Genomic DNA, 25,300 nt, shown 5'->3' with positions numbered 1-25,300 from the left:
GTATGTTTTCTGCTAGGCTTGTATTCTTCTAAACATGCACATGGAAGCTTCAAGAGTTTTCATTGCTTCAGTACAGGAATGGCATATATCTCAAGTTAGCAGAGAAAAAAAAATTGCCTTCATATCAAGTCAGAAAACAATGCAGACTTTCAAGCAAATTGTTTCAGAGCCACCAGCCATTTTAAAAGAGCAAAATGATTTAAATTCGGTGACTAAAAAGAATTAGCCAATACTTTGATTATGATCTCAGATTTTCAGCTAAAATCTTTCAGCTAAAATCTTTTCATCTAATCTTTTTTAACAACTGTAAGGATTAAAATATCATATCGGTTCCTACACTGATGCAAACAGACATCTTGTCCTCTTAGAGCTACTTAGGTGATGTTATGTGTTCAGTTTGCTCCTTGTAGAGACAATTTTTTTTAGAGTTTCATTCCTTGTCTAATCATCATGTTTATCCTGCGTGTATTTAGCAATACCACCTAAAACCCTTTATGTAATAAGTAATCCTGATATTTCAGGTGCTCAAGCCTCCGTCTCTCAGATGAATGCTCTCATCTTTAGGCTGAAGAGCAGAATTATTTCTCTTGCTATTGAGATAAATCTCAGTGGCAGAACTTCAACTAGGGGAGGGCAGTATGTTGCAGCATCTTAAGCCAGTCCTAGACACCTCAGAGAGAGGTGATGAGAGTGGTCTGCATGTGGCAGGCATGAGGCTGAAGTATTACACTGAGGCTCTACAGCAGTCTCAGTTACAACCTAATCACAGAATAACTGCTTAAAAGGGGGTCAAGGAGCATCTCCTGTTTGAAAAACGAGGGAGCAGACCTTTTCCTGCTTTAGTGACATTTTTGAAGGCATATTTTGTAAGGATCCCTAACTCTATGATAGCAATTTACATATTAGTGCTGGACCCTAAGAGGGCTCACTCCCTCTCCACAGTGCCATGTTAAGAGGCTCTTTACTCCGCATGCTGGCTGCCTCCAAGCTCATTTAGAGGCTCCCATATTTCCTTGTAGGAAGTGTAACTCCAAGCATCTGATTCTGCCCAGCGAGCCAGGCATCTGAAAACGAGGCATTGCAACACCTAACTCTCTAGAAATTCAAGCCTTCATGTCTCTCAGTCAACTTCCACTTAATGGAGGCTAATGTTGCAGATCATTTTTTCCTTACTAATTCCTTAAGAAAATCTGAAATGCTACAGTTGGAAATCTAATGGCTTTTTTCCAAGTAGTGCTGGAAACACAAAGAGGACCTCTGGCTTTGTGCTATAAATGACCACTATTTTACTTCATGAACAGTGGTAAATTATTTGCACAGTAAAGAACATGTAATTACAAAGTACAAACCATAACTGATTATTATGATTATTTCAATACCCTACAGTGAAGAGTAGATGGTAATTAATTTCTGGACCTACCAGACTAAATATAATTACTAGGAACCACTGCAACTGTAGACATATGCTGGTAAAACAGAGTTAGACATTACTTTATTTGTTTATTACCTAACCCTCTATTCATAATTAAATGCTGCAAGTGAAATAGAGAACAATTTCAAAAGAACTTCTAAAAAGCTACAGATCAAAAATATGTCAAAAGGTATGGATTTTAGCATTTCTACAGCATTATTAACTAGGTATGCTCAAAGTTTGACTGCAGTAACTGCCAGAGAGTCAACGACCTTTACAAGATTTACAGCCTGTGCATTTATGTGGTATTAACTTAACACTACCCTAATTTTGTATTGATTAGGATCTTGGGACACAAGCCTAATTCTCTAGTCTCATTTATTGGGGTCTACTGCTTTGTAGAATTTGTGATCCCTCCAACATGCACTGGTTGTGAATTATTTCATTTTATGAAACACCTTATTTCCCAGAATAAGTTTTTTGGGGAGGAAATGGGTGGAAAGGTTGCAAATTAGACTTTACTTTTGTTTTCTTAACCAAACTCAAGTTATGCCTGTATAAAAAAGTATCATGACATTAAAAATACCCCCAGCTTCCCTTTTACACAAAACCTCTCCAACATTTCTTGCTGGAGACAGTACTACTTAATTCCCAGGAGGAACATAAGGACAGCCGTTCACAAACGCTGCAAATCTCAGAGATTTCAAGAAGAAACAGAACCAGACAGGTAGAGACACTCTTTCCTTGAAGATCTCCACAATCTCTGGAACTCTAACTTCATGCTTGGCAGCTCTTCTGTCAGTATTCTTTTTCTGTTTCAGAAGGGCATCTACAAGAACTTTTAGGGTAGTGTTCAGCAGATACAACTTTACTTGATAAAGTTCCCACTCCTTATCAATAGGATAGGCAGGGATACAAGTATTTTCTGTACCTGTCTGTTTTTCTCACCAGGCACTGCCAGAGGGGAAAAATAAGCGAACAAGTTTACCCTTCTTTGTGAGGAAACAAGCTCTGAGGGATTCCTGCATATTCTGAGGTGGCTGTTTGCAGTGAATTCCCAAGAAGCTGTTAGGGCCATCAAACTGAGTAAAATATTTTAGTGATCCAAAAGAAGACAAAATGGCACCTTTGGATGTGCTCTCTGCATGTATCTGGTTATCTGTTTGCCCTTTGTACTTCAGCTAGCTATTGTCTCTGAAGTACTAAAGGAGATAAAGGCATGACTCAAACATCATGTAATTCAATCCTTATTGTGTAATCATCATCATTTGCTTGGTGGAGAAGCAGGAATAACAGACCCCAATTTTTCAGGTCAATTTAAAGTGAGCAAAGGTGATATGTGGTACCTCAGTTGCAGCAGGAATCTGACGTGAGAGAGCACTGACAGATCCCTACAAATGTTTTCACTGTAAAATATAGGCTGATTTTATGTCTGCTAAGCTGCTGCTACTACTAGCCTTTGCAATGTCTTTTGAATATAACTAGATATGAAATGAGTCTACTCGTTTGTTAGTTATATTCAGTATGTGAAACTGGTGTGAGAATAGCAACTGGTAAATTCTTGGGTGGGGAACAGAACAAATCCTATAATCTAAATAAATAAATAAAAACATGTTTCTGTCTTCTTTGCAAGTAGTACCCCTCTTTATCAGCTGACTGTCAATCCATATTCTGTAATTACATTATTTGTTGCAGCTGTTTTTCAAAACTGTGCTGTTTCTTTGGAGAAATGTACTGCTTTAACTTAGTAGCTATTCTCTTCCTCTGCCCTGCTGTGATGCTTTTATCATAATACTCGTCATATGCTGGCAGCCACAATCTTGTGCTCCCAAGAATGGCCCCACAGAAAAGCTAAGATGAATCTTCAGATGGCTCCTTAAATTTATTCCTTTCCTCTCTTGCTATTGTTAGTAAAGCAATAAGCTTTTTTTTTTTTTTTTTTTTTTCCCTTATGCCTCCTTCTTCAATCTTGTTGGAAGGGATGTAGATACAGGGTAGGAGAAAGCTTTGCAGGGTGACAGCTTTTTAACACTGAATAATCTACTGCTGTGCATGCTAATAGGTGGTGCTAGGCTTGATTAACTAATTTTGCAAATGAATATCTAAGCAAATTACTTTTTCAGATTGTTCCCAATAATTCTTTCTCTGTAATTTCCTCTTTGAATAGTTTTATGCTGATTGTTGCTGCTGACTATTAGAACTCATGTACATGTACACTGGAAAATCCTAACCCCCACACACCGTGTTTAAAGGTATATAGTCATATTTTCAAAATTTTTTCAGAAGTTTCAAAGTCATATAGGAATGCAATTTCCAGCCACGTTCAGTTCATGGGTGGTTTTTAAAAAAATACTCAGGTACTTATGTAACTGGGTATAGCTGTAAAGGATTTTCAAAGATTATGAAGACAGACAGACAGACATATTTTAATTGGAAATAAACATCTGATTGGCCAAGATGTCTTTGATAAATCCTGCATGTCTATGTCTATAGAGATGTGATTCTTTAGCAGAGCTAATATGAGACTGGGACTGAAAAAGAACAGAATTTTCCTCTTCTCTTTTCCTCTGTTACATGAAAGTCAAATATTTTCCTTAAATCAAAATATCATGTGATGTTTTTACACAAATACTACCACACCCATATTGATACTATATTAATACCATATTAATACTACCACATCATGAAAAAATCCATAATTCTTTCTCAAGAAGTCATGGTCTTAACCTGTAGGCTGTACTTATCTCACTGCCTATTGATTACTACACCAATACCTTTATCTTCAATACTTTAACATTTCCTAGTTGCTTGCATTTAAAAGATAAATTTCATACACTGTCGATGGCCTGTGTTCCCTTGCCACATCTGAGTAACCCCGTATCAGGACAGCCTAACTTTAAAATTTGCTGTCAGACCAGTACATTACTGCTAATGCTTGACACATCTGCATTTTCACCCCCCTCTGTGAAACCTTACATGAGCATTTCCATGTATTCCTGAACCACACTTAACTTCCAAGTCTTCACTTGTAAGACCTACATAATATTTCCCTAAAATATACTGTTCCATCTCCTTTCTTGCTCCTCAGTCATTCTTCCTGTAATCTCTCTCACTTTTTCTATCACTTAGCACCTTCTGCTCTCTGGCCCAGATGCAGGTTAGGTATTTGTCTGCTGATGCTATGTACTTTCATCTTTCTTCCTTTAAACTCCTCCTTAAAACCCATCTTCTTGCCCTCTAGCATATCATTATTCAACAGCAAGTTATCAGGAGTGAGCAGAGGCTACGTTGTTGTCCCCTCCACCCATTCATACATTCAAAGTCAAATCCTTCATTCTGAAGCCCCACAGCCATTTTTAAATAACAGGTGGTGACATCTTTCCCCTATACCACGCTGTGGAGTTGGGCACTGCGGGGGGTCACAAAAAGATGAGGATGCCAGCTATATTGCCTCTGAGTAGGAGAAAGGGGAAATGCACTTTTCTGTTCTACTTACCTGTTTCTATTGCTAGAAATCCAATCAGAGATCAACGTTGCAGCCTGCTGGTGACAATGTTTGTTACCGAAGCTGCATGCCAACATGATGACTTCCCGACGCAACTCTCTGCCCAAATTAAAAGAAAAAAAAAAAAAGAAAAAGAAATATATATAATATATATATATGAAAAAATAAGACCCCATTAATAAATATGTTAGAATGTTTACAAAAATGCATTTCTTGTAACAATGGCAGAAGCTGATATTTGGGTAACATATCAAAGATAATCCAGCTATGCAAATCTCAGTGTCCACTACATGCCTACAGCTGCTGCAACAGCTAAAGAAAAACCATGGACCAAACCCAGCCTTTATTTACACTTATTCAGTCTTCCAGACCTCTGCGGTCAAGAGTCCAATTTCTTAAATATCCAGTGAAGACTAATATTAATTTAAGGCATAGCAAATCATGTACTTTAAACTCAGGAAGACATAATTCATCTCATAGTATCTTGCTGCTCTCCCTCTAACCCGAAAAGGAAAACCAGAAGGAAGAGAGAGCTAGGAAAGTAAGACATGCTAAAGATCACACTAGATTTTAGGAAAGTGCATTATTACAACCATATCTTGCATAGGAAGGAAGGAAGGAAAGACAAATATAACAGTACTCATGTTGGTAGGATGCTTGAACAAGAGATTTGTTTAAATTATTCGTTGGCCATCCAAGCTTGAGATACATTGATGCAACTTGTCTTAAAATATACTCCTGAGGGAGAAAAGAATATTCAGTGTTAACATTTATTTTTGATTTTTGGTTCAAACTTAAAATACTATTGCCTCTTGAGGTTTTGCCTCTCTTTTTTATCCCTAAATGATGTCTCACTTACAAAGATTCTGATTTGCAATTAGCAAACTAACATGTCCACATATAATCTCTGTTCATTGCTACATTCAGACGTAATTTGCAGAACAGCTACTTGATCAGATGCCTCATATTAGCTCATTTATTTTTATAAAACCTTGCAATTTAAAAAGAGTTTCTAATATGCTATTTTGAACTTACAGTACGTGGTTGGAAAGTTGCAAGACTGTCAACAGCTCAATGGCTAATCTCGACTACATCGTGCATGTTCATTTTTAAAAGAAAATTGTTTTAATAGCCATAACCAGGGCAAAAATGTTATATAGATACAGTCAATTGAGTTCAGAGTACTGAACAATGTGGCTGCAAATGAGCTTTGTACATTTAATAACACTATATTTTAAGTTCAGGTTCTTGGTGTGCTTAAATAAAAAAGCCAGCACAAGATGTATTTTAGCTTACTTTTACTTTTTACACGGGGGACATATTTCCATATCCTGGCCAGTTGTGAAGAAAACAACTGTCATTGTATTCAGCATAATGTTCTGCCAGTGGAATTCACCAATTTGAAAAAGAGAACTGAAATATAAAGAACTGCATAGAATAGCATCTATTTTATTATTATGGATGCATGGGTATGTATATATGATGTTAGGACAAAAGGAGATTCATACTGCAGCTTTCTCTAGTAGATATGTTATTCTGTGACTAAAAAGACTTTTTATTTCCTCTGTTATCACCCCTGCTTTCAAAGCTCTCATCAGGAGCGATAAAACACAACCCAGCTGTGAATTTTACTGTTTTTATTTATTAAGATTGTCTTTTCCTTACACAGACATGTTTAAAAGTGAAATAGCAATGGCAGTCTGGTAAGAATTTTTCTGTGCAGTTAACAGACTAAAACCACAAATTATTTCAACATCATTTATACATATATACATACACCCAGTCACCTCTAGCTTCCTGCTTTCTGAGCGTGTGTGTCTGGACACACACACACACAAACAAACACATGTTCAAGAACAAAAAAAGCACATCTAAACATTTCTGGCTTTAGAGAGTTCCTTCTTTTGAATGTCTTTACCAAATTACACAGAATTACTGTATGCTGGCCATTCAAAATATGTAGAATACATAAGCTACACTGTGAGTTAAAACAAAAGCAAATGAACAAACAAACAAACAAACAGAGTTTATAATTGTCACTGACTGCAGTCAAATCCTGTGTACTTCATTACTTCATTATGCTTCGGCATAGCTAGATTTTTTTTTCCAGGTAAAATGTTAAAATGTTTGTCTGTCTATCTTAATTACCTACTTCTAGTTGCTACCACTGTCCCTTTGGACCCAATTATGAATGAGCTTCTGATTCAATGGTGATCTAATCCTTGTTAATTAAGGTGACTGCATTGAATTCACCATGGCTCTTTGGATGAAATAATGACTACAAATCTTTACTTCAGTTACATGCATCCTGTTAAGTTGCGCCTGCATTTGGTGTCCTTGCTGAGCTTGGGCATCAATCTAAATATAGCTGCGTGGCTCCTCAAAAGAGATAATCTGTAAATAGATTACTTTGGCTCTTTTAAGTGAAATACTTTATTGAAATACTTTATTTGTTATAATATTTTATAGAAGGAATAATTACCTTTCCTTCCAGTACTCACATAGGTCTCAAAAAACAGTTATCACTGTTCAAATGCAAATGAACCAAAGCTTGACAATTGCTGTTTAAATAAAGAACAATTAGGAAGAAAGACAGTAACACTAGGTCACTTGCAGTATCTAACTGGGGAATAGTCCAACTGTTGGCAATAAAAGGGGGTAAGCAAAGGGAAGGAGAGAGAGAAAGAAGGGGACATGGAGAGAGAGAGGGTAAGGGAGTGGGAGAGGTAGAGGGAGAGAGACTGTATATCTCTTACATTGAAGATGTTGTAGCTTTCTGTGCGGTCCAGTAATTTATCTAGAGGATAAAGAGCTCGGCTGGCAGCATGCCAAGGCAGAAAATCCTTCTCCTCTGAAAGGTATCTGATAATCTCCAAAGGAATATTCTGAGGCAAATAACCAGCTCTGCACAATAAACGAAGTTAGTATTAAATTGATTTTGCAGGAGATACATGATAAGGCAAAAATGACTTCCTTTTTTTTTTTTTCAAATGAAATTAAAAGGCAGAAAAACATGATAAACTCATCACACCATAATGACATAAGAGTCAATCTTATAAAAAACAGCAACACAGTCTCTCGTGTGAGCATACCTACTGGATGAAAGAAGGCATGAACACACATGAAAGAAAACTAGACAAAGTATCCCTAATTTATATAGATTCTAGTAGCAATAAAATATATGAATAATGAAGTAACTGACTGTATATTGAAAAAAAATGAAGGTGTTGTTTTGCTAATATATAAGATAGAAAGCAATCTGCATAAAATCAACGACCTGAGGTATATTGTTTCAGAGAACATTTCAATTGGCCACAGGCAACTGGGAAGATCTAATAGTGAAAAAGCATCTTTTAGCTTCAGAGTTTTCTTCCCTTCTCCTTTCTCTCTCCTTCATAGCTGCCTTGTCTTCTAGCCATTTTGGAATAATTTACTTTATTAAACTGAAATAGTATCCAATGATATTATTTTGGTTAAGAATGTTTCAGCACTTTCCATATAAACTATGTTTTTCTAAATGTTTATTTATCAATCTGCTAGAATTTTGTCCTATTCTTTTACTGGAAGAAAAGACCTCTCCCTGCAAGGAAAAAGAGTTCAGCAGGGTTTCAAGAAGGTTTTTAAAATGAATAGCTTTACAAGTAAAGTGCAATACAGACACAAGCATTTGGAAGCTGCTTTTTAGAACCAAGTACTGGAAACATCAAGTTTTAGGATTTGCACTCATTTTCTTTTTCAAAACAGCATTTTTTCTTAACTATACAGATTGCAGAAACAAAGTGTAACCCTGTAGGTGTGAACTTGCCAGAAACACACAGATCTATTCTTCTCCTGATACATGTGTTTAAATCCCACAGGAGTTTTCTACCTGCCTAGACAGAAGATAATGATTTTGTTTCATTAAACACTTAAAATCAGGACGTTGGATTCCACCAGCTTCAAATTAACATAGGCTACAATATGAAATATCTTCACAGACTATTGTTGTCCCTGTTGGTTGCCAATGGTCCCCTTAATTTCTATCACTGCCTAGGGAAAAAGATGCATACTTTGAATGTTTAGTACAGCAAAGAAAGAAAATTACAGATTATTATAGAAATGAACCAATACATACGTGTTTAGATAAATCCTGACCTCAGCTGTAACAGCATAAAAAGAACTACCAAGCTAAAATCTTTGAAATAGACTGCTCTTTTTGGTATGGTTCAAATCCACAGTTTCCTTACAAATTGCACCACATCCATGCAAGTCATTGTGATTCTTACTCTCTCAGGATTATGTCCTTTTCCCTTTGAATTCTTGGGAAAGATGCGAGTTCATGTATCAGTTTTCAAAATGATCTATCCCCTGTCCTCGTGATGACCCACTCTCTGGTATGCTTCATGTCATCTTTGTCCTCATTTTGTCAGCAAGGCTGTTCTCAGCTCCAGTTACAGCACAGACTCAAGCAGGAAAAACAAGATCACTTGGGGAGTTCACCGAGTCACTCAGGAACTGAACAGATGTGAAATAAGAATGGAGCTCTCAGAGTGGGTAGTGGACAGAGTTCAAAGCATGTGAAGTCAGAGAAAGTGAGAGGAATTATTTCATTTTTATAGGCCTTTGTTATTTCTGAAGCAGCAGAATATCACCAAGGTGAGTCCTAGGTCTTATTACTTTGTATAACTATAGTCAATGGAGCCAGAAGCAAGCTGGATCGACTGCAGATTGAAATACCTTGGGAAGAATGTTCGCAAATAGGTCAACTAGCTTAAAGTTGCATATACGTAACTATGGGTTTTGTTATTATAGCTACTGATAATTTGATTACCATGACAAAGTGTGGAGCGAGGAACAAGAGGAACGGCCCTAGGAAACATGCTGCTTAAGGAATAAACAGATGAATGTTTATTGTATCTGTGCTAATGGACATTTAGGATCATGTTTAAATTAAGTGTCTCTATACTAAGCACATAAGAGGAATCATCACTGCAAAACAACCAGATTTATTTTTGTTTTAAGTTAACTTCTTCATAAAGAAATATCAGAAATGAACTCAAAGAGATCTTTTACTTATCCATGAGCTTTTGGCCTTCCTAATCTCTTTTATAATTGTGATTCTTTGTGATGCTACTCATCCTGTTCACAATGGAAACTGCTGCTCTCATCACCTCACTGTTTCTAACTTCCAAATTTATCAGATTATGGCAAAGACTGTGTTATTCCTGTTTCCTCACAAAATTCCTTCTCTTTCTGCATTTGACTCCTAAAGAACACTTATGCATAATATCATTGAAATCCACTCCTCAGATCAACAGAATCAATCCTGAGGGTTGGGTCAGGGATGAAAGGAAGTCCTTGTAGTAGATTACAATGAAAAGAAAAGTAACAGCAGCAACTTTCCCAACAAGGGGAAGAAGATAATTTCACTGTCATATAATTGTCTGCTATTACTTACTCAAAGGTATGCAGAAAATAACCTAAGTTAAGCTTTGTACATACTCTACACATGCAGCTTGGTTTATCAGTCTTTTCCAACAATGACACTGGAAGGTCAGTTACAGAAATCCTTTTTTCCTTGTGTCTTTTTGGCTATCAATCATATTGCTATCTTTAAAGTCCAGCAAAAAATACCATCAGATATTGTCTGCCAAAGTCCAAATGTGACAGAGCACAGGCTAAGAGATGAGGTTCTTCTCCTGCCTAGCCATCTCAGAGGAAAACTGAAATATTGTCTGTCACTCAGGGAATAACTGATTATAGGCTATACCAAAACCACGTAACAAACATAAATACTACAGAAACATTGTGATGACAAATCTTATGACTGGTCTGAGACAATCATATTGTTTCTCCCAGTGTGTATCAAGCAGCCATCTGAGAATCTTAGCAAGAACGTATCTGCAACCAAAACTCTGCACAGGAATCTGGGATAGCCATGGCAAGTATGCAGCATATAAAATGCTCGGGCCAACCGCTGTTGATTCATAAACAGTGGCTGAATGCAAAGCAATGTTCAGGTTAAGCATTTCTCAAGCGCAGGTTAAAGACTTTACAAAACTTCACATACAGCACCCAGAATGAAAAGGTTGAAAGCAACCTTAAGAACTTGCTTAGTCCCTTCCCTAACCAAGGTAGATTCATATCAATGCCATTTCTGACAGAAATTTGTCTGACTTCATTTTTGTAGGCATCTAGGAATGAATATCATAGGAGCACTATAATTTCAGTGCTCCTCTTCCCAGAGGCATGGTAATAATATTCTAATTCTGGTCCTTCTCCCAGTACATATTCATGGAAGAGTACTAGCAGATCCATGTACATATCCTAAAATTAAATGTTATTTATGCAGCTTCATTATAAAACATAAAAAGCTGGGGCCTTTATTCTAGGTTAGAGTTTTTTTTATTGGCATCACTGGTCACATAGAAATGAGCCAATGCTTAGAAAAGAGTCTCTACAAGCCATCTCTTAGCCAGCCTCCTTCATACTGAGCTATTTAAAAGGACATGCCTACAAAAGCAAAATTTAATCAGAATAATTACATTTAAGAACCATGGCTGTTTTATCACTTTCAATACAATTGTCCTTATCCTTCTGTTTACCATTATGTCAATCTCTCTGTAGCCACTGTTAACACATGAGAACTTTAGCATCAATCAGAAACATGGCAAAACATAAGGTTTGTTTTATCATCTGCGTTCCTGGATTTCAGTCACCTGCTGAACTAAACGGGAGAAAAAGAACACGGGCAAGAAAAGAGATTTGTTTTAGTTATTAGACAAATTATCTCTAGACAAACATTCTGGCCCAGCAGGTTTTTCATGTCTAAAGAGGCTGCTGACAAAGTGTGGTGAAAAGGTTATTCCCCATTTTTATGATAAGGGCAGAGGCAGATAAAGACCTCTCAAAAGTAATATATATATATAAAGTGGAGTAGGACATTATATAATATCATAAGCACCAACCCTTTAACAAGCTAGTATTCTGCTTACACCGAAGAAGCTGCTACAGTTGCCATTGCTATAAAGAGGCAATGAATAGAAAGTACTGAACGTGGCAATGAAATATCCCTCACAAAGAATTCCCACTAAAAATCCCATACCAAGCAAAAATAATCTTTAAATTACATGAGCTGTTAATGAGTCAGATAAAAGCTAGAGATCTAGATTATATTATGAAACATCAGTGTGTATTCAGCTGCATTCTGACCTTGATTTGTTCTTTACACTGAGCCACTGAACTTATGGACAGATCCCAGCACATTCATTTTCCCCTTAGGGACAAAGTACCAAATGGTAGTGTAATTGTCAAGGGAAAATTATTACTCTGTTCTGAATTATTTCCATCATAAATCCAGCACAAGTCAAACAGACTCTGCCACAAAAATGACAGGGTTGCCGTACAGTGATGAGAGTCCCATATACAAGTGCACCATAAATCCCTTAGTCCCACCACCCAACAAAGTCATTATAAGTCATGTGTTTAAATCAAAATTAGAAAATCCACGCTGGCAGCAAACGGATAGACATTGTTGAAACAATGGAAATGAGATGATTTACTTGCCACTGATTTAAAACTTACCCTGCATCATCTGTTTCCTATGAAATGTGTAAAGCATGACTAGCTTTCTGTTTGGATAATTTCAAAGGGGAAAAAAACAGCTCTTCAGAACATAGATATGCAATTCAGATTAACATGAGTTCTGTTTCTGTGCATGCATAATATATGAATAATTAATGATATACTCATTAACCCACAAAGTTAATGAGCTTATCCCACAGTTTAAAATAAATTGGATTCTTATTCATTGACTCATTCTTTTACCTTAATGGTTAAGTGTCTGAATTAGACTAAGTCACTGAGAAACTTAACTGTGTTTGGCTTTTTCTAACCCTACTCATTTCTTCTGGAAGTACTGAGGACTGGGGCCCCTGTTGATGTATTCAGGATATATTTTCCCACATTGCTTTAACAGCAATGCTGTGGCAGAACCGATACGTTGAACCCAGACACAGAAAACAAGCTTTCAGCAAGGCAACTCATGCAACAGGGAAGTAAACTCCTGTAGTCATGTATGTCACCTTCCACTTAGAATCATAGAATCATTAAGGTTGAAAAAGACCTTCAAGATCATCTGGTCCTACCGTCCCCCTACCACCAATGTCACCCACTAAACCACGTCCCTAAGCACCAGGTCCAACCTTTCCTTGAACACTCCCAGGGATGGTGGTGCCACCACTTCCCTGGGCAACCTGTTCCAATGCCTGACTGCTCTTTCTGAGAAGAAACGTCTCACTTCTACAAGCCTAGAAATTGAAAGATTAAAAACTTAAGATGCCTGCCATGCATATTCAGGAAAGAAAGCTGGAAAAATAATGCTTTCTCATAGAAGGCTAATGAGCAATCTGTAACGAAGTCTCAGGGAACTTGAGTGTAAAAGCCTGGTCTACCTCATCTTCCACTCTCAAAGTTGGGCTGACTTAGGTCCAGACAAAGACTCTGCTTTTCTAAGACATCCAGTGTGACTTAATGGAGGCACTATTATTTGTAACAGCTGTAGACTTCCACATAACTATTACAGGAATGCACATCTGCATTTTGATAAGTATAACAGGACCATTTGGCTAACAAGCCCATTTTAAGTGCTAAATTTAATCAGCATTCAACCTCTCCAACATCAAAGGATTCAGAGAGTATGACAGTTTTAAGTGAAGCATGCTTATTATTATGTTTTCTTACATGCAAAATATCTGAGGACTCTTCAAGTGACATTTAGCTCCACACAAGAGCATTTTAAGCATCCTTCATAGAACAGTTCGAATTCATTGCAATTATCAGAGTAATCACATGGTTTAAATTATCTTGCATAGATTTAGAGTTGCCAAATAAGCAAAGGCTAATGTTAATTTTAATTAATCACCTCTGTTAAAAAAGAGGAAAAAAAAAAAACCCCAACACCCAAACCTTTAAAAACTGGTAAAAATACAACAAAAATTTTCCTTAAACTGGGTTTAGTATCTCTCCTTTCCTCTTCTTTCCAATATGGGGTGAAAAAAAAAAAAAAAAGGAATTAAAACAGAGGAAGAGTGCAAGATGAAAAGGAATGATATTACTGTTTAAAATTAAGTTGGGTAATGTCATGTTTTTCATCATTGCCAAACTGATTTTGGAGAAGTGAGCCACTCAAATTAACTGGTGCAATCTGAATGTATTTCAGGGGCTAGTAGAGGTCAATTTCACATAACTCAGTTATTAAAATTATTATTTATTTTCTTTCGTGATGATTTTTTGGGAGGGGCAGAATGAAACAGCCCTTCTACTCCTTAAGTTTTCAATGAGCAATGAGGTCCATAAGAATATGTTTGAGCAAAGTCAGAATTGAGTTTATTATTAAGCACTATACTTGTTCATATCTCCCTCCCTCCTTTCCTTTCCTTTCCTTTCCTTTCCTTTCCTTTCCTTTCCTTTCCTTTCCTTTCCTTTCCTTTCCTTTCCTTTCCTTTCCTTTCCTTTCCTTTCCTTTCCTTTCCTTTCCTTTCCTTTCCTTTCCTTTCCTTTTCCTTTTCCTTTTCCTTTTCCTTTTCCTTTTCCTTTCCTAAAAAAGCCCAAAAAACAACAACAACAAACCCAAACCAACCCTCTCCTTATTCTTTAACTCCCAGGTGTGGAGTATTGACATTCAGGCAAAAACACCTGACCATTCAGCTACTCGTGGCAACATCACTTCTCTAACTACTAGCTGATCTTATTTCTCGACATCAAAAGCCAAATTCTGGTAGCAAAGATCAATAACCCCATTTGAACCACTGACAGTACAGGTGCCAAAAAACAGCAGGGGGATTATCACCATTTACACTGAAGCAATTGCTGGGCAGTGGGACTCACAACTCTGGTTATCCTGTAATTAAACCTCTAATTTTTATGCTTCCATATAATATCCAAAATTATTACAGATAAATATGAGGATTTTTTTCTTGAAGTTGCTGGTGCAAATATGTGCATATTAAAATTAAACCATGGAGCTGAAGTGATGTTCATTGTAGTTTTCCTTCTCCAGAGGTTAAGATTTCATTTATTGTAGCATTTGAAGTCTTCCAACATATCTAGGATAATTGGTTCCATGTTACAATTGATTGTGTTACTTGAAGTCCTGTGTTTTGTAATGTCAGGAAAAGTCAAGGTATTCAAGGCCCCATTTAAAATGCTGGGTCTAGATAATAAGTAGCAACAAGAGTGAGAGTTCTCATCTGGCCTAATTGCTGTACTTCAAAATGTTTCCAAATTTCAGCAGCCATATCCAGGGTTGTTGACCTTGTTTGACTTGGCTTATTCATAAACCCAACATTCATATAGTGTCCATTTAAATGAATAAACTGTGCAGTTTAACCCCAACCCTCATTATTACTCCTCGTAGCATTTGCTGATAATTCAACATATACAAAAAACAGATATGCTAAGCAGCTGCCTTAATTAGTGCCTCTGAGTACTAGTTAATGGAGTGAGTATTAGATCGATAGTTTATATCATGCTTGATTAATAGTGGTATAGATTTACTATTTTAATAAATGAGGCCTCATCAAAATTATTTCAGCAGATGCCACAGAAACTCTTTTTCACTGTCACAAATTGTGGTGGTGGTTCGACGCACAAGCAATTGATTTAGATACTGCTTCCTACAAGAGTTGTTGTATTTTCTTTGACATAAATACTCTCTCAATGGGCCATAGCAGCTGCGCCTTTTTTAAAGGAAATAGAAGCCACAAATATTTTAAGGTAGCCATCATTCATTCCATATGCTGTATGTCGGTCCATATGTTCTGTGACATAGCACAGCCTTGATATCTGCTTTACATGGAGATACACGTTTCAGCTTATGTTTGCATATGTTCATAAAAGAAGAATTAAAGTGACTCTTGACAGTAAGCATGCGAAAAATCAATTCTTGCTATTGGAGTTATGTATCATTTGTGCATCTGATTCTGTTGTGTAGTTAAGAGCAGTGAAGCAAATTGTACAAGACATTTCAGGGATGCACTGGTGCTGAGAGAACATTCTGGACATTAAAAAGTCTACTAAGTGCAGGGGAAGAAATCTGAAGCAAAAGCAGGGAAAGAATCTGAATTTATGTATCAAAAGGTAGGTTGACACTGCCTTTCCCCTTACCCTCAGACTTTGGCTTTCTAGAGTCAGCAGAACTCAGAATTTGGAAAGAAGCAAGTCAAGAACTGATTAGAGGAAGGAAAACAATTACTATAACTCATCACATACCTGCACCAGGCTCCTGATTTTGGCCTGCTGAATGAAATTCTGAGAGAGAGGAACTTTCATGAAAGCCTTCTGAAGAAGGAAGCTGCTTAGTTCATAGATAATTCTGAAGGTATGCTTTTGTCATTGCTTATTTCTGACGTAGCTCTCTGTATTTGTGAAGTTAAAGGGACAGGTTTTGCTGTCCTTAAAAAATCTTAATCTGTAGACTACAGCATCTTCTCTCCCCTAATCTGTGATAGGAAACAGACAGCACTGCAAAATGGCCAGGCTGTTTCCTTTGCTGCCCGTAAGAACCGTCTTCCCTCAGGTCTACTAATCCTCCCACCCACTTCCTCAAAGACCGAGTCACTGTCAGTCACACCATGTATTGGTGTGACTGTCATAGAGATACTGAGCTATGTTTTCCACTGCATTCCAGACTTTCTCTCCTATTCTCTGGTTTCCAAAGCAGGCTCACAGAACTGAATGCCACGAAGAAGCAACAAAGACTTATGTGGACACAGAAGCATCCCTGGAGCAGAAGAACATATATTTAAGAACACCACTTCACTTCAGCTGCCAGACATGATTGCAGAGCTGCTTTCCACCTTCTATCAACAGTCCTGGTCAATCAGAGACGTCCCAGATGACTGGAAACTTGCTAGTGTGACACCCATTGATAAGAAAGGTCGTAAGGAGAATCCAGGGCACCTACAGGCCTGTCAGCCTGACCTTGGTGCCAGGGAAGGTTATAGAACAGATATTAGGAAAATTTTCTTCTCAGAAAGGGTATTTAGGCATTGGAACGGGTTGCCCAGGAAAGTGGTGGAGTCACCATCCCCGGGGTGTCTAAGGAAAGGGTAGATGTGGTACTTAGGGACATGGTCATGGTAGCCGATATTCCAATATTAGTGGTAGGTGGACAGTTGGACTAGGTGATCTTGAAGATCTTTTCCAACCTTAATGATTCTATGATTTCTCATGAATCCAGTTAAGAAATACGGCGGTGAAATATGCAAAATCTACTGTCAGATTTTATCTTTGGCCTTTGTTAATGTGTATCCAATGGGTTTCGTCTTGGCATGTTCCACACCGTCATTAGGCCCATGACTCAAAAGGGAACTGTCATGAAAATCTGAGCATCCAAAGAACTCCACCTCTTCAATGGTAGAACAGAAGGCAAGATAATGATCAACAGCAAGGAAGAATGTCTGCATCAAAATCTTGTTTCTGAGAAACTGGCATGCAGACCAAGCAGCTATCACCTTAACACAGTAAGTGCCTATGGCAGAGGCAAAAACAAGGGGTATTAGATATACGTTAGTGTTCAAGAGACATAACAGATGGATTCTTCCAGAACAGGAACGAGCAATAACTGTTTTAGATGAGAGTAAAATAAGTATCCACAATCACATCTAATCATCTGATTCAATACTGATTAACACTGAATACAAACCAGGCGTATTTCTTTGACGTAATATTGGATTAATTTAACCTGTTTAATGAGTGGTGATGAATATGAAGATTTAGAGCCCAGTAAGGAAGAACTAGGGGTGACACAAGACTGCTAACCAGAAGAGGGTAATTTATCTTATCCCATGTTATGTGGCTTTGAGAGGTTGGGAGTGCATTTGTCTCCATTATCTGTCAGTGCCATGCAAGGAGACAAGCTCAGATCTACAGGTCTACCTTTGGGACACCTAAAATAAAGTGTGAAGCATTCCACCTCACATATTCACTAACACCCTGCCCCAAGGAATGAGAAAGACGGGAGAAGCTGACAACATTATTCACACTCTCGAGAAACTGTAGGATCTTTCTTATTTCCTGTGACACTATTTATTGGAGCTCTCTGAACTACCTTTATTAAAGCTTAGAAGAGATACACAGTTCCATTCATCTTCTCTTTATCAGTCTACCATCAATACATCCCATTTACTACAATCAACTTTATTTCAAATTGTTCTGAAATCCTTTACAAAACATTCTAAATAGATAAAGGATCTTCAAGAAGGGAAGAGAGAGCACCAAGGTTCTGTTCTTGTTCAAGAATTTTGGGAATGTATTTCCATAAGCTATGTTACTGCCAAGGCTACAGCACTCTGGATCCGCAGGGTGTATGCACGTACTAGAGCTGAGAACAGAATTATGTTTAAAAATCTGAAAAACAAACAAGCTTGTGAGAATTCAAACACAGTGGGCAAACTGCAGCTTTCTTTTATTGTTATTATTCTGCTCAACCCTGCTTGATTAATTTTATGGAACCAAAATGCACCAAGAAAGAAGAAGGAATATATTTACATATAAAATGGTCAAAAGTTTAGGAAATTATAGAGCTTAATGTATTCCTTGGAGGTAACGATTCATTTATGTTTATTTTTGAGAAATCATTATGCTGGACAATAAAAGGATAGCAAACATTTTGGAAGAATAAAATCTCCAAAATAAATTATATTCTTTCAGCTTTCTCCAGATCTCAATGTTATAAAATTTTACTAAAAATAAGATCTGTACTTGTTTCAGAAACAAAATCAATTAACATTAATATATAGGAATATCATATCAAGACTTACCATATTAGGACATTGGAAGAATTGAGTCAAACCTTTCTGCTGTGGAATGGACATTATCTGTATCAAGTTGAACAACACACTAGGGAGTACTTCAGAAATCTCTATGAAGGATGGGGCATTTTGAAGAAATACAGTCTATTTAATACAGCAACAAGAACTGCTTATGTTGGAAATTGTTTTTAAAAGGACAAGTGTGGATTTAAGTCATTTATGCATTATTTTATTACTGAAAATAATATGTAGGGGTTAAAATAAAAGTATGTATTCCACAGTTCTCTCCCTCAACACGTACGTTTATAGTGGTAGAAAAGATGATAACCCATCAGTACCACTAGGGACCACATCAGAGGACACAACTACGCTTTAAAACAGCCAGTCTTCTCTGAAGTCAGTCTAAACTACCAATTACTACCTCTGTGACTGGTCAATAAGGTTACTCACCTTTTCTCATGTAGCAGTCAGAGACAATTGCCTGTTTTTAATCTCCCCACCATGTAACATTATACTGGGAGGGAGAAACGCATTCTGTGCCTTGGATATGAGATAGAATCAGCGCTACATCCACAAGGCTAGTAACATGCAAAGCGTAGTACTGCTCTGACAAAAAGCGAAGCGATTTTCTGAACTGTGCTTTGCAGCCAAGAGGGGAAAGCTAGGCTGCCTTTAGGCTAATGGTGGCCTTTTGAACATGGACTTTTTGAGGAAACTGAAAGGTTCTGTGTCATTTTGATAGCCCTCAGAGCTTGTTTTTGGGATGCTGCTGTGCATCTGTCACAGCAGAGCTGCTGTGCTGTACTGCAGCATCAGCGTGCGACTCCACGGCTTGTCCCCACAAGAGCTTTCACATGCACTTTCATACACCCAGAAGTTCAGGTGCTCTGCTCCCAAGGTCTGCCCCAAAACACTCCTCTTCTAACAGACTCTCAATGCTTCTCTAGTACTGCTCATGGTAAAGGAGCAGAGAAAGAAGTAGGTCTACTCCTGGTCTGTCTTTGCCTGGGAGAGAGGAAATGAAAAGAAAAAAAATGCCAAACACTTCTTAGAAAGGTACCATACAGCTAGCCAGCCAATTAGAGTATCTTAAACATAACTATACTTAAGTATAGTTACTTTTTTATTATTATTATTTCTATAGAAAGATGATAGATGAAGTAAAAAAAAAAAAAAGATAACAGTATACCCTATCTACCACTTTTAGTCAAGTCCACATATCTTATTGCTATTCTTTGAATACTAACTATAAATCTATTTGCAAATATGCTTTTCTGCTTCTCTAGATCTCTCCTTCAACCAAATCTGTCACACACAGACCTGCTTGTAAGGCATATATTCAAGACAGTACTACTAACCAGAGTCAGAAGTTTAAAAGAAGCAGGAACCTATCTGTGCATCCCCTTTAGAAGAATATTTCTGCTTATGTAGTATCTACATATACGAATGGGTTCACAGCGTAAATATTTAGCTCAACTACTTTTTTCCATGGTGTATGAGTAACAAATGCAGTAGCCATCCACTGCAGTTCACCATTAATAGAAGAAAGTCAAGTTTTTACAACATGAAATTTTGCAAAAAAACTCAGTGTTCCGGCATAGTTACCTGTGAAAAAGCAGCAGGATCCAATATCCATAAAACTGCTTTGGAAACTATGTTTGAAAACATGTTTCTTATTCTAATGTCTGGGTGTTTTTTAGGTAGAAAAATTTGGCCAGACTATGCAGGTTGGGCCTTTAATCAAGACCTTGCCTTTATGCTTTATGAGGAATACATCCTAGAGCAGTGGCTCAGTACTGACTCAGAAGAAAAACACCTACCTACAGGAATCAGCTTAAGAAACAGCTTTTTTCAATGCCTAGATTTTCTCTAAAGTCAAGCCACATATGACTGCATTCAGTTCATGGAGAAAGAAGAAAGCCACATACTGATTTTGCATAACTGCAAATTATTTCAGTTTTATTAGACATAAAGCATCTCTGAGGTGCCAAAAAAAAAAAAAAAAAAAGGAACAGACTGTTACCCGACTGAATATGTATTAGTTCTTCCAATAGTCTAGGTATTTCAGAATATTCTGCAGTATTCTACTAGCCAAGAAGTACATGGGTCACGGTCCACTGAAATGATAACCTATTTATAACTCTGTAACATTGCCAATGGGAAGAGGATACAAGGCAAGAGTGAAAGGCAGTGCAAAAAGCAAAAGGGGGCTCTTCCTCTCCCTGTCATACCTCCTTCTCTACTACATCTCTGGGCTATTAAGTAAGGGCTAATTACTAGTTTATGTCATATATTCAGGCTAGCACAGGCAGCAGGAACAGAGTGGTAGGGCACAAAACTGTTTTTTACTGCAGTGAAGCTGGAAAATCACTGAGCCATAATTTCTGCGTGACATTGTGCCTGAATCTCAAAAAATCTCTGGTGACCATTTCTAGTGAAATGTACCTCAGTACTGCCAATTCTTGCAAGCCCCTGCTCAAATATGCCTATAAATACGTTAGCAAACGGAAAAGCCAGTAACATCAGGAATTCTTTTCACACAGCCTTTGACATTATAGTGTTTTACTGATGCAGTGTTCCCAGGGACCTCAACAATCTCAAAATTTGAAAAGTTCCACTACTTTCTTTTCATTCTTCACTTTGACTACCAACATATTGGATGTATTGACTTCAAAACAGGAATGATTTCATTGTCTCAATTCATAAAGAAGGCATTACCTAACCAGCACTATACATGTTAATTACATAACTCTGGTCATAATAAAACACAAAAAGCTGTATAAATTCCAGAAATGGTCAACAGAACTCTGACTTTACATTCTGTGTGAAAAACGTCATGTGGAAAAAGAGTCTGTTCCAGCAGACTACAAGAAAAGAAGGATATTGGAAAAATGATATAACAGCATAAGTCAGGGCAAAAAAAAATCCTGAAGCTTGAAGGTGCCTTCCATCACAAATAAAATACAGCACAAGGCATGCTTAGAAAAAAAAAACGGGGGGGGGGGGGGGGGGGGGGGGGAGGGGTTGGGCTGGAAGGGGAGGAGGAGAGAATGGGTGCTTTAGGGAGAAACAGAAGGAAAAAAAACATTCCTTGTTCATTAAAGAAAGTGGAAAAAGATTATTTACCTCCAAAGTGTTAAATTGAACTTGCTGCAAAATTGATCAGACCTCTCTAGACTCGGAAATACCCTATGGCAATTATTGATCAAGAGTGTGCTACAGACCGTGTTTATGCACCATACAAAAAAAGGCGAGGGAGGAGAACTAAAGTGTGTTTAAAACATATTTAACTTCAAAATGCACTCAGCTGCTGAGCTAATGATTGTATGAGTTGTTGCAATAATGTATTTGAAGATAAATTATCTTCAGGCAAACATACCTGGCTAGATTGAATGCATCATCGATCAAGCCTGCTCGATTACTGACAGAGATAACCTATGAGGAGCAACCAGAAAAATGGAATCATTTAGGGTGATGAAATAGTGAACGTTCACATATAAAAGCTGATTTTAGGGCTGAGAAGAGGAACTTACCTCATGGTTCCTTGTTAGTTGATTAATTAGCAGCCTCCAATTCCTAACATCATAATTAACTCTAAAGTAGCCAGTCTGGTTGATGTTCCCCAGCAACCAACTTGCCTCTTCCAAAGCAGGAATTCTGTGGTGTTCTGGAAACAAAGAACAGCATAGGAATGGGACTTGGTTTTGAATTTAAAAATTCTAAAAACATATTTGTTAAATTCTTTCTGCAGAAAGGTAGTAAAATTGATTCAAAGACTAACAAAAGCAGTGGGGTTAATTAATATTTTTCTTTATCTGTTTTATGTAGAAACACCAGCTGAGGCTTCTACTGAGACCTTTTATCCACAAAGAACTCCAAGGGTCTTTTTGCAGCTAATAGCATTTATCCAAGTGCCCGTTTAAGTCTGGTACCCTGACGCTGGCCCTGCTACAGCAGCTTTATCAAAGTACAATTCTATTATTCAACGGATTTGCTACAGAAAGAAAACTGAACCTGTGATTCAAAATAAATAAATAAATAAAAAATCTTAAGTGTTTCTGCATGTAGTCAATAAAGCTTCTGTTACTGGATTTTAAATTAAAGTATTTCCAGTTATAGAGTTACAAGCTACTAACCACTGCTCTCCTCTAGAACTATACCTATTAACCTTGTATCAACTAACTCATTTTTCCTCTTTCCCCTCTTTTTACGTAAGCACTTAGGGGCTGAAAGTATGAATTTATTCCAGTATTTGTACAAGCTAGAAGTCAGCCAGTCCATCACTATTCACAGAAGTAGGGATTCCAACAACAAAAACACCTGGAACACACAGCACATGCTTTTTTCACTATGGGAAGAATCATCATAGAATGAAGCATCAGGCTTATATGTTTCCTGAATAATCCTTCAATTTAGCAAATTATTCTGACATAACTGATTATGAGAGAGAACTCTAAAAATTCAGCAATGTTTTTTCTACTATAGTAAAACCAGTGTTTATGCTCTTGACATATTTATGCTCCTCATGTATTTTAAAAATAAAAAAGAAATATGCCATATTTGTTTTAAATGTAATTCCAACAGGAAATTGTTTGGTATGCTTGAATTCTTTGAAAGTAACAAATGGAAAAAAACAAGTTAACAATATGGTCTTAACAATTCACATACACCATCTAGTTCCTAGACTTACTAGAGAAATGGATTTGTTTACAGCCTTTCTTGTAAAAAAGTAATTTCTGAGGAAATAATAGATGACTAGAACTATAGATAAAAGTTATGCTTCTCCCTTGACTAAATATCTCTAGCAAACACAGAAATAACTGCAGTCTTAAGGTGCAAAGAATACGAAAAGCAGTGAGATACAATCCTAAAAACACCTAATTATGTGTTTATCTTTAAAGTCATAGAGCTGCTTTATGCACATGAATTCAGATAAAAAGCTGAAGGATTAAAAAAGAAAGTCGTCTTCTCACCTAGGTAGCTCTGACATTAAAATCTCTTAAAAGTTCCCTTCTTAGAAATATTAAGCCTAAAATAACTCAGTTGTTGGCTATTTGATTAAATTTTTACCGTTCTTTTAGGGTTTGTCTAATTGACTTGCACCGACTCAGACTAATTATGTAAATGATTGATAAAAAAACATACAGACCACTGTATTAGTTATCTTTGATTAAGTACTGACATGTCCTTTATATGCAGAAATAGGACTGTGGAAAAAAGAAAAAAAAGAAAAAAAAAAAAAAAAAAAAAAAAGAGAAAAAAGAGAAAAAAGAGAAAAGAAAGAGAAGAGAAGAGAAGAGAAGAGAAGAGAAGAGAAGAGAAGAGAAGAGAAGAGAAGAGAAGAGAAGAGAAGAGAAGAGAAGAGAAGAGAAGAGAAGAGAAGAGAAGAGAAGAGAAGAGAAAGAGAAGAGAGAAGAGAAGAGAAGAGAAGAGAAGAGAAGAGAAGAGAAGAGAAGAGAAGAGAAAAGAGAAAAGAGAAAAGAAAAGAAAAGAAAAGAAAAGAAAAGAAAAGAAAAGAAAAGAAAAGAAAAGAAAAGAAAAGAAAAGAAAAGAAAAGAAAAGAAAAGAAAAGAAAAGAAAAGAAAAGAAAAGAAAAGAAAAGAAAAGAAAAGAAAAGAAAAGAAAAGAAAAGAAAAGAAAAGAAAAGAAAAGAAAAGAAAAGAAAAGAAAAGAAAAGAAAAGAAAAGAAAAGAAAAGAAAAGAAAAGAAAAGAAAAGAAAAGAAAAGAAAAGAAAAGAAAAGAAAAGAAGAAAAGAAAAGAAAAAACAGAACTAAGTCCTACAACTCTGCCTGATTCCCAGCCTTGAAAAAGGTAAGCAAAGTGTTAGGTGGAGAGACATAGGTAGTTAAAAGTGAAAGGTACAAGGCGATCAAACTGTATGAGGACCTGGATGAGGACCTGGACCAGCTCATTAAGGAGATATGCCAGGCTGTGGCTAATCTCAGCCTTCCAGAAGTACAAGGACACCTACATCCAAACAGATGTCTCTCCAGCTCAGAATTTAGTCTGTAGCCCTGCAGAATCCTGATTTCCAGCATTCCCACAACTTGATTTGGAACATAATTTTAACACCGAACGTCCTTCCTTCCACGGAGGTTTGTTAAACGGTGGGCTGCCTCTCAGTCCTAAGCAACTTCTGTTAGACTGTTCTACTGAGGTTGTTTCTCTGTTTAAATAGTTTTTTCACTGGCCCTGAAAGCTGAATCACCAGTTGCTCATGTCCAGCCTACACAGAGAAGAATCAAATCTGATTCCTGTGTACATTCAATTATCTTATTCAAAGAAAAACGTGTTTTTCAGACATACTGTAAAAAATCGTAACAACTTACACCATAGTGCTAAAAGCACTTTCTTAGAAGGGCTTGAGTTCAAATACCTGCTGTAAAACAGGGAGAGGAGAAAGAATTTGCATCTAGATCTACTCTATCCTATTTAATTTACTCAGCGTGGTGCTGTGAATACAGCCTGTCACTGCTAAATCTCAGCTATACTCTGAATCAATCTCTTGGATTTCTTAAAAGCAACAGAAAAAATATCCACTTCTGTAACTAGGAGAGGCTGTGGAGGGAAACAACAACTTTTAGAATTTC

The 25,300-nt window shown here is 37.0% G+C and overlaps 1 protein-coding gene across 3 annotated transcripts in view; it reads right to left on the bottom strand.

The window, feature by feature from the left end:
- The window catches only part of TRHDE (thyrotropin releasing hormone degrading enzyme), a 211,060-nt gene that overhangs the window by 24,484 nt on the left and 161,276 nt on the right, over positions 1 to 25,300 (bottom strand). For all 3 annotated transcript variants that reach the window (XM_066993097.1, XM_066993102.1, XM_013197875.3), the window contains 5 exons: positions 22,243 to 22,376; positions 22,089 to 22,144; positions 7,673 to 7,820; positions 5,557 to 5,654; positions 4,908 to 5,015 (listed from right to left, as the gene is read on the bottom strand). In XM_066993097.1, the coding sequence (XP_066849198.1) occupies positions 4,908 to 5,015; positions 5,557 to 5,654; positions 7,673 to 7,820; positions 22,089 to 22,144; positions 22,243 to 22,376 (544 nt within the window). The remainder of the gene's footprint in view (positions 1 to 4,907; positions 5,016 to 5,556; positions 5,655 to 7,672; positions 7,821 to 22,088; positions 22,145 to 22,242; positions 22,377 to 25,300) is intronic.

This window comes from Anser cygnoides, chromosome 1 (assembly GCF_040182565.1).
Source record: "Anser cygnoides isolate HZ-2024a breed goose chromosome 1, Taihu_goose_T2T_genome, whole genome shotgun sequence".
In the NCBI taxonomy this organism is placed as follows: domain Eukaryota; kingdom Metazoa; phylum Chordata; class Aves; order Anseriformes; family Anatidae; genus Anser; species Anser cygnoides.
This window is presented reverse-complemented; position numbering and strand designations above follow the sequence as displayed.